The sequence below is a fragment of the Bactrocera latifrons genome, unplaced genomic scaffold, assembly GCF_001853355.1.
Source record: "Bactrocera latifrons isolate USDA-ARS-PBARC rearing strain unplaced genomic scaffold, ASM185335v1 scaffold_46, whole genome shotgun sequence".
Taxonomy (NCBI): Eukaryota; Metazoa; Arthropoda; class Insecta; order Diptera; family Tephritidae; genus Bactrocera; species Bactrocera latifrons.
The window spans coordinates 1,678,821-1,689,306 of record NW_017537112.1 but is presented as its reverse complement, the minus strand read 5'-3'; the positions used below and the strand labels follow the sequence as shown (position 1 = coordinate 1,689,306).

The following is a 10,486-nucleotide window of genomic DNA, read 5'->3' as shown; positions in this document are numbered from 1 at the left end:
GAAAAATTAAATACAAAATATTTTCTTAAATAATTGAAATTATTTTATATAAAAAAGTTGTCAGAAAAAGGACTATTTTTTAATAAATTCATATGAATGGCATCAACTTTATATTATATAATCGTATATAAATTTATTGCATTGTTGTTAAATTACTATAACATTCAATTAGTCAATCCACGCGTCAGCCGCATTTTTTGCCCCTCTGGCGCTTTAGCATTATTTAGCTGACAAATTTATAAGAATTAATTGATTCTGTTATATTATATTATATTAAGTACTTACACAAATAACACCGCAAGTGCGAAGTGATAAATGCGCGTGTGTAGCGAAATATACGCAATGTAATTAATTATGAAATTATTATGTTGCATCTGGGCGATTTTGTTGTAAACATGCAGTAATTTTACAGATTTTTTTTGAGAACAGGAACTTATTGCATGTTTGTTGCGATTTTAGAATGCACATATTTTGAATTTTGTTATTTTGACAGTTATTTGGACAAGTCGCGATGATTTATATTAATTAATATTTGAATAATGCGCCGATCACTCAATGCGCACATCCGTTGATACAATTTTTAATTATATTATATAGTAAAAAAAAGAGAAATTGTACTTCAAACAAGTTTAGATTTAGCGGAAGTCTTTAATTTACTCCCGGAAGATGGGATGTCTGGTTTTTGATTTTTTCATGGGCGTGGGCTGTGATTCTCGGAATAATTTGAATACCACAACTGAAGTAGATTTTCAGAACCCATTCAAATTGAAAAAAAAAAAACGCTACGAAAGGTTTTTGTCAACTGTCACAACGGATTGAAGTAAGACAGTACCACACTTCTACGTTCAAGCCTAAAGCGTTATTGAAGCAACGGTGTTCTGGACCATTATAATACCTTAAAGTTAGAAAGTAGTATGCAGAACCATATTTTTGCGTTGAATCTTAGTCCAGCGGTGCTCAAGTCCATTAACGCCAGCGGACCAAAATAGTGTCCTGCACAGGACACAAAGCTTTATTTGTTATGAACTGGTAAGTTGGAATGGACACCTTTTCCACCTTGATAGGGTTCGAAGTCCAAAGCAGAGTCGCACTGTCGCACTGGTTGAACTAAATCAAGTTCAGTTCATAAGGCATTCAGGTTTAAATCACAGCCCACGGAAAGCTCGACCGCAATGAACAGACTGGCGTGAACTGAATAAGCTTACTGTTCCCCGTCTTACCAGAATTAAGTATTACTTCAGACCTCGTACCCAAAGCTCCTTCCAATTCAGCTCTTGCCTGGTTTCGTGCATTTCCGTGACAGTCGGGTCTACTTAACCGGGACGGACTCGGATTTTTATGCGGTCAAGAACTGTCAACTATAACAAGTACAATAATATTATTTTGTTTATAAGACATATTTTTTACCTTCCTCTGGTACCAAAAAACAAAGATTTGAAACTTTTAATCTCAGATCTTGTTAATAGTTAAGAAAACATTTTTTTGAGAATAACTATCGCTAAAATAAGTAGTTTCAACAATAAAAATGTTTTCAAGGGTTGCCACTATTATAAATTTAAAACATAAGAAAACATGTTTGAAGGTTACTATGTATCCAAAAGACATTATAAAACTATTAATTGAAGAAAATTCAATACTTACATAGGACATCGGGACCTGATTGTTGTTGTTTGTGACCATGCCATTGCGTTTGCCCAACAATGATTGATTCATGCGATTCGTGCCGTAGTACATTTCCCAAATACTCGGCTTCTTTCGATGCCACTCCAGAATGGAATCCTTATCACCCGATTCGCCGGATTCACCGCCACTACCGTTACCGTTACCGTTCGCAGCACCGGAGCCATTCGTGTTACCACCCTTACCGCTAATTTCGGCGTCGGTCGGCGGCGCTTGCAATGACTTCGCATCTAATTTGTTCAGTACCGGCTGTTGGAAGGACAAATTACGCTGCAATTGTGTTGTGGGCACATGTAAAGTGATCACATTTTGATCATGCTCGCGTTGTCGTTGTTCCACACGATCGCGACGCGGTAACGATGGACGTAGTTGCTGTTGAGCTATCTGAGTCGCGGGCGTTTGCAATTTTTCCGACTCAGCATAACAATCGGCGACGGGAAAGACTTCGGTAAGCGATTTGCGTTTCATTTTGAAATTCGGATCACTAGCGCAGCGTATGGACACGATTTGTTCGCGTATACTTGTTGGCACGCCATCGCAAATTGCTTCGTAGTTACCGCCGACATAACCGTAATCCGATTCGATTGTACCGAGACTGTGCGTTGAGCGACGACGTTCGAAGGCCTTCGTCATTTTGACGATATTGTGATTACGCACAAGACCGCTACACAGTTGGCGTATCTCCAATTCACTATGCTGATTCATGCGATCTAAATAGTTTTCTAGTTCGGTTTTCAGCGTCTTGATCATGCCCTCCAATTCGCGCGGCAATTGTTCGGTGGGTGTGGTCACACTCAATGACCTTTCAGGACTATGCGTTTTGGCGCTGCCACTGCGGCTGGTGTTGCCGCTCGCCTGCGAGAGCAAACGTATTTTATCGCGCACATCTTCGAGCAGTTCACGTGTGCTCTGAAAGTGTAGCTGATCCTCGTAACGTTTCATATAATGATCGGCCACCGAGACGGACTTCTCCGAGACGGTGCCAGTACCACCAACTATATCACTTTCGACATGATACGCATCATCCGGGCAGGAATTGATATATTTTGCACACTTGTAATTATTCTCCTCTTCCTGCTCCTCGGTGAGAAAAGTGGGATTGTCGATGCCACCAACAGCATGCAGCGACGACTTACGTGTCGACTTGCCAATACCGCCGGCTTTACGTTCGTTGACTAGCAGAAATGAGTCGAGGTCAATGTCGAGCAGCGAATCATCCACCATGTCATCGGGCCATGAACGACGTGGTTGATTGGCGGGATCGTAACCTTCCATAATGGTGGGCAATTGATGTTGCGTCACATGCGGTGGCACGCGCGTAGCCAACTTATCGCCCGTCTCTACGGACGACGGCGTTTGCAGGTAAGCAAGATGATGATGATGGTGATGATGATGTGCCTGTACAAATGCAGCGATGTGTTCATGCGAACTCAGACTTGGAAAATTCTTTAAATGACGATCGAGATTTTCTATGCTCGTCTCGAGTATGCGCAGATTCTCGCTGAAGTGCTGTGAGTTGGCATTCTCATCGGAGGTCTGTCGTTTTAATAAGAACTGTAAGCTAGCCGGTATTTTATCCGCGCCGAAGGTAGTCTCTGCGACTGCCTGGGACTTGCGTCCACTCTTGCTGTTACCACGACGCGCCACCATGGCCGCCGCAGACTCATCCTCTGCATCACCATCACAATCATCCTCACCGTCCAGCTCACTACAACCCGCAATTCCACTTTCGCCTTTACGACTTGCCACCGCTGTCGCGTTGCGTCGCCCGTAACACCGTTTCGTTGCGCCACCACCTTTGCTACTCATTTCGTTTGTTGTTTGATTAATTTTACTATTATCACCACTATTGGTGTTGGCTTTTGTATTCGTACACTCGGAGCGTGCACTTTTACTAGCCTTACCAGCGGCGCCGTTAGCACCAGCACCCGTGCGACTCACGTCTAGGATATCTATAACCGGTTCGCAATAGATATGCTCGTCCAGTGAATATGTAGAGCAAACGTTCGAACTGTAGTAACCGGACGAGCCGCTTTTGTCCGTCGAATAGTGCGACTGATGTGAACTGGTGCGTCCGCGACGCTCAACGCTACCACTCTGTGCCGACTTGGTATCACCACTTTTTGACGTTTGGCTGACTTTGCTGTTGCCGTTGCCTCGTGGCGGCGTCGCAACCGCTGCCGTCGCAGTCGTTGCCGGCGTGGTCGTTTCGTTGTGTTCGGCTGCGCTTACGYTGGACGAGGTTGTTGTTGTTGTAATTGTTGAACTGGTAGACTGTTTCTTGACGCGCACGGCTGCACCCGGTGCTGTGGCCGTTGCTTTTGGCACGCCTGTTGTTGTCTTAGCCTTTGCTGTTGCAGCTGTTGGCGTCTTCGCGGCCGTTGCCACTCTGAAAGGCGCTGTGCTAGCAACGTCGCTGGCGACTAGTAAACTGGCGTAACCATCATTGCTGTTCGCATAGTTTAGCCCGTTTTTAGTAGCTATATGGCTATTGGTGGTGGTGGAGGTGTTGTTGTTGTTGCTTTTGCTATTGCTGTTGTTTATCGGCTTGGTGTTGGCTATATTCGCAGTAGCGTTACTTTTGTTACTGCTAAGACTACTACTACTGTTGCTGTGGTTGTTACTATCATTGTTGTTGTTGTTACTGTGTTTGTTGCAAATGGCATTGGTGGTCATCATCATTGTCTTACTGCTGCTGTTGTTGTTGCTATTATTGTATTTATTGTAACTGGCACTGTTGTTGTTGTGGTGGTTGCTGTTGTTATTATTATTATAGCCGCTTTCGTTGTTGCCGCTCAGCTGTTGATGGTTATGGCCATTTTGCAGTAATTTGTCCGCGCGTCCACTGCTGTTGACTGCCAATGGCATTGAATTCGCATTGCCAACACTGGAAAATAAACAGCCAAAAACAACAACAAATTAATTAAAAGCAAGAAAAAAAATAACGAAAAATGAAGTGAAAATGTTGAAAAGGGAAATTTATTTTAGCCAAGTTAGTAGCTCACAAGCTGCTGTGTGTGCGCCTGACTATTTTCAATTTCGATTTACACACGCACACACTTGCAATTTTTTTTATCTGTTTACAAAAACCACACGCTATCGAGTTGGCTGCTAAATTGACACCGCATGTTGCAATAGCGGTGTGGCAACATGAAAAGTGGGCCAAACCACATGTGTCTTCGAGGCTGTCAAATGGACATTCTGGCTGCATTTAGCCGTCTGCTCCATTGCCATTGAAACTGCCTCGTTTGCCGACTGGATAAAAATAGAAAGTGACAGGCATTTAGTGTTCGCCATTTGTAATAATGACTTAAAAACATCGCCGATCGATAAGTTTTTTGTGAGAAAATAAGTTTTAGCGCCAGCAAAAACCGTTTGGCACAAGTGAGAGCTCATTAAGTTTGTAACAAATATGGTTTTGATTTTATTTTCACCTTCACTAGCGTCTATAAGTGTATTTAATGTTAATTATGGCCACAAAGGGTGCCCTGTTTTGACATTTTTATTATGCCCTTGAAGGCGTTTGGAGAAATATTAAAAAATATTTTTCTATATTGTTGTTGTATTATAATATAAAAGTAATTTTCCATTAATCTGCACCGATTGCTCTTGATATAGTGGTGCTAAGTTTGGCTTTAGTGCTCGCAATCATTCTAATGTAGGCCTTCAGTGCAGTACAATATTTATGCTTAAGAATACATAATATTTCTTTTAATAAGTAATATTTTGGAATATCTGAAGGAACAGTAAATGGTAGTTGGTTCCCTCAAACGTGTCATCTTAACACTCAACCATTGTTTCTTTGGAGCCAAGTAAAGAAAGAATACGACTTTATTTTCCATAAAGTTTCCAATTTCCTCTAAAAGTCTTCACCACTAGGATTTTTTATGATTTTATAACTATGCGATAACCATTTCCAAGTATCGATCTAATTTAAGAAATTTCTAGGCCAAGCAAGCAACGGTTAGAGCTCATTAAGTACTACAAAACCATTTGGTGCTCCCCCAAAACCATTATACGTGTGAAACATAGATTAAAAAGCTACCTTACCGCCAAGTATCATGCATTCAACTGCATTCCTTGTCTGTAAACTGTTCTACATTAGACCTTACCAGATCACTGGGGTGTCTTCCAAGTGTAGAACACCGCATTCAAAGAAAATCTTGTTTTTATTACAACAGGAACTAAGCGGCTTTGAAATCACTGAAGTGTCTTAATGTTTTGTCAAAGGTAGTGAAAAATGCATTGATCTCTTAGTCCATCTAATATTCTTATTATTATACGATCACTGAAGTCTCTTAAAGTTTTAAAGATACTAAAGAATGCCTTGAACTTTTACAATGGGTTCCAGAACAAAGTGATATCCCATATGAACTAGCCAAAGAAGGCATCAACCTACAGTTCAGACTTCGAAAAAGAAGGAATTTATATGCCTCTGTCCACTTGTAGACACATAATCGACAAAATATATTAAAAATTTAGCTGAGTCTCGGCGCAGTCAATCCCTGACTTGCTCAACAAGCAGGCAAACGTGGCATAAATGGAATGTGGGATAGCCATTCAAACTATTAAAATTCAAAAGGAGTTAGATGAAAACTCTAGTAGAAGTGCTCACACTTTGTCTCTGTGTAATTCGAAGAAAATTGCTTCATACAATCGACTATTGTAGAAACTGTAACGAGGTAGAAGCAGAGGAGATTAGAAAACATATTCTATGCGAATGTAAGGTTCTATACAATGCACAAATAAAACTTTTTGTACTGATGAGCTTCGTCAGCAGCACGGGTTGGGTCGGAGTGAAGACAACAGACCGAGAGAGTATTAGTCCCAACTTTAATGCAATGGGTCTCCTAAAGGCCATGCTGTGTCGTCAGACAACCACTCCATCCTCCTAGCTACTTTACCACAGTATAAGAGGAGTTGTAGGTTTGAAGTTGGATGGGCCAGTTGCTTTCAGAAAGAGTTTTATATGTCTTATTAACCTAAAATTGTAAGAATATTTGTCTTATACTTGTATGTGGGATTAACCCAAAATGATAAGATTACTTGTCATAAGTCGAAATACTGCTTCATTTAGAAGAATAAGTAAAAATATATAATAGAATTATAGGAACTCTAAGCGTTCAAAATATCACAAAATCCTGTTCATTTAGATGACTGAGAAAGAGTGACGCTTTAAGGTTTGATCCTATATCTATTACTATCTACTTCTACTACTATCCTTCAAAAAGTAGTAGTCTTTTTTATATATGTTAAATGATTTCGATGTAAAGGTATAAGGGTTTTGTGCTTAGAAGAGAAGACTGCGGTAGGCATTTTCCCTTCAATCACACCATAGACAGTAGACATAGAAGATAATGAGAGAATTATAGGTTTCCAAACTCGCTCTGGAAATTATATTAAAGACGATGTGTATATTAGGAAGCTAATAAAATTTGATAATAACAAAGTGCAGGGTCTGATTAACTTAACCTGATTTATAATTTTTCAATTTTAAGCTGACTAACTAAAAAAATATATAAACTAGTGAAGTGAGTGAGATCGAATGATTTTGGGTAACTATTAAAATTTTGCTTAATACCTAATTTGCTTAGACATTTTTTACCTCAAAAAATATATATAAAACGGGTTTAATGTTATATTTTATGGTACGTAACAAAAGTTTATGTGTTTCTTTTGCAAAATTGTTTTTTAAGTCGTTTTAGTTTAAAGTTTTATTTTTTACGAATTTCATTTATTCAAGAAAAATCGTCTTCAAACACGCTTAAACTCTGCACAGCACACAACCTCGACATATACAAGGTAGCAAAGTTTCACTTTCGCTTTTGCTTTTGCTTTTGCATCATCTTAAGCGCGCAAGCGTCGACCGTAGTGGCAAGAGCGTGCCATCCACAGCAAACAACAACAACAAATTCAATTGAAAATTGCAAAACAGAGAATTTCGGATATGCACTTTAAAAGGAACAAGTAAATATCAGCGCTGCGCCTGCGCCATGCACGATTTATGCGCGAACGAATGAGCGTTTTGGAACCTTTGAGAAAATTCCGTTAATCGTTGAAATACATACAAACACACACACATATAATCGGGAAAACCAAAAGCGCTAATAAAGCAACTACAAAAAAATAGTAACAGAAGTTAACGGCTTTCGATTGCGACATTCGCACTAAACTCGTTCTAAGTTAAACAGGATTGTGGCGTAAATAACGGTTTTTGGTATGAAAATTTAAGTAACCGAGCGCCATAGTTAGCACAAGTTTGTAAGTAAGTCAAGAGGCAAATGCCACAATTAGTCTACGACTCTTGACTAGTCTGTGCGCTAAGTGGCCAGCGGCCAGCGTTTGGCCGCCGCGTGCCTGACCGGGCGCGCAAGTTTGCCTCAAAACACAAAAAAAAAAAACAAAAAAAAAAAGCGTCAAGAAAACCTAATGCGAAAATAGCAACAAAAACAAAGCGCGTTCACCGGCGCGGCACGTCAAATTGCGACGCAGCGACGTCAGCCGCGGCGGAGGCAGCGTTTGCTGTCAGCAATGAAAGTGGTTTGACATGCCTTCTTATGGCTTTGGCATTTTGTCATGCCACATCCGTGAGGTAGCACCGGCTAGCTGTAGAATACACATGTGAAAATATAGCATGCAGCCAGAATGGTTAGCTGCCGAGGAAATGTGGTCTTCTATGCAATTCTTGTTTTTCAGTCCACCTTTTGTATATATTATATTATATGTATGTATGTACAGCACCACTTAAGTCATACATAACACGCCCCTCGCTTGTCATTGAGTTGGTTGTTTTGTTGTTATTTTTATGCATGTAGCGCATGCGCGTGCACTCTCATGTGACGCTGTGTTGCAAGAATATTAGCATTGCGCAAATTGCTAACACAAATAACATTATTAGAAGCAATAAAAGTATTACAAAGTAATAATAAAAATGTTGTAACATATATTTACGTTTGTTATTGTTTTTTTAATTTTATTTACTACCCATGCATGCAAAGTCTGGTGTTATTTCGTCGAAATGGCATAGGTGTGCATTCGAGCACATCCCCAGCGACCGCCAATATAGGCTTATTCGACGTTATTTCGTCATGCTCTTCAGCATTTGCCCCGCACCTTCGTGTTGTGTATTGGCAGATTAGCTAATTAACATGTGTTCGCTGGCGGCAAGGCTGAGCTAACTGAACTCGATTTCAGTGGAAGTAAATACAGAGATGTGTACATGACTCAGGGTCGCGTCAAAGGCGGTCAGTTAATAAATGAAATAAAAAAAAAAAATTTAAGGAGGAATCTTAGTTATATTTTGTGGTCATATTTTTTATTAAGTATCAAAACTGTTAACGAAAGACACTTTTTTTAATATAAATGTTTACTGAATTATAATAGCTAACTTTAACGCCTTCTAAAAAGTTAAATTGTGGCCGAACCACAATTTTGCAAAGTACTATTGCCTACATTTTGGCGCATTGCCAAATAAATCTGTGCCAAAAACTTGGGAAATTAATTTACTTTTTTGTTTTAATTCTTTAAAAGCTAAAAAATTAAGCTATTGTTGCCTACATTTCGGCGCATTTATAAAAGAAATCGGCGGATGTTGAAAGTTATAATGACATGAAAGAAAATTATTTAATTTTTAGAAAACACTTGACGAAACTTTTGCATTTGGTCTTTAATAAGAAACATATGAAATTTATATAAAAGGTATAGAAAATCGTGTTTTCGAATATTTGATATTTGATGATTTTTTATATATGTTCATATATAAATGATTAATATGATGAGTTTGATTTTGTAATGAGCGTTCTAATATCTCAAAATGTCTCCAAATATGTTTTTAATATTATTTTTCGTGAGTACAAACCAATCTTATTAATATTGTTCTTTGGCCAATAGCCCGATATATTTGACTCTCTGAACTGGAATTTCAAACAGGGTATTTTCAAATACAATCAACTTGAATGCATTTTTAGGAGATGTTATTTTTCGGTTCAATCCAAAAAAAACGGAACAGAAAAGGTTTGAGTAAAGCTTACTGTTAAAAATAATTCTTGTATTATTTTGAGAGTTGCCACCTGTTTAAAAACTTATTTCAGCATAACTGATTTAAAATGCGTGTCTATAAGATGATGGCTTTCAATTATTTTTTCTTTAAAAGTTGCCACCTGTTTACAAAATGTTTACAAAAATATTGTACCGTAACGTAACGAAATGTTTCATTACCGTTATCAAATGACATAGGTTTCAAAAATATTACTACAGAGTTATAATTAAAGAGGGTTGTCATATGTTTGATATAATTAAAAATATTAAAATTACTTTCCTGTATTTCAACAGGTTCAGTTAATCAGTAATTATTTCTTTTAGTTGTACTTATCGATATATGGTTATGAGTATTTTCCAGAGTCCTAAGAAGGACGGTTTATATCTTAAAGGTCTAGGTAGTTGCAATTTATTTAAGATTGATGGAATGTCAGATTTACAATAAGTCAGCATTAAATAATAAATTGGACGTTGCTCCTAAATGTAGGCAACTTATTTTAAATTCAATGGGACATGTAAAAATAAAGCCCGCAAATATGTGCTTTGATAAGAAAAATTACACAAAATTTCAAATTTGGAAACTATGATAACGCGCCCAAATGTAGACCACGTTTTCAATTATATGAAATTATAAGCCTTTAAGTAGGCGACTTAACAAGAAAAATTAGTTAAAAATTGAAATATATAATATAAATTATGGGAAATTAAAAGCCTTAAAAAACAATACATGAAAATGATGTGAAATAAATAATTAATTTAATAAAAATAG

The 10,486-nt window shown here is 38.3% G+C and overlaps 1 protein-coding gene across 2 annotated transcripts in view; it reads right to left on the bottom strand.

Annotated features, from left to right (window-relative positions):
- Nucleotides 1–10,486, bottom strand: part of LOC108973149 — a 172,907-nt gene that overhangs the window by 35,647 nt on the left and 126,774 nt on the right. For both annotated transcript variants that reach the window (XM_018940206.1, XM_018940207.1), the window contains one exon: nt 1,642–4,567. In XM_018940206.1, the coding sequence (XP_018795751.1) occupies nt 1,642–4,567 (2,926 nt within the window). The remainder of the gene's footprint in view (nt 1–1,641; nt 4,568–10,486) is intronic.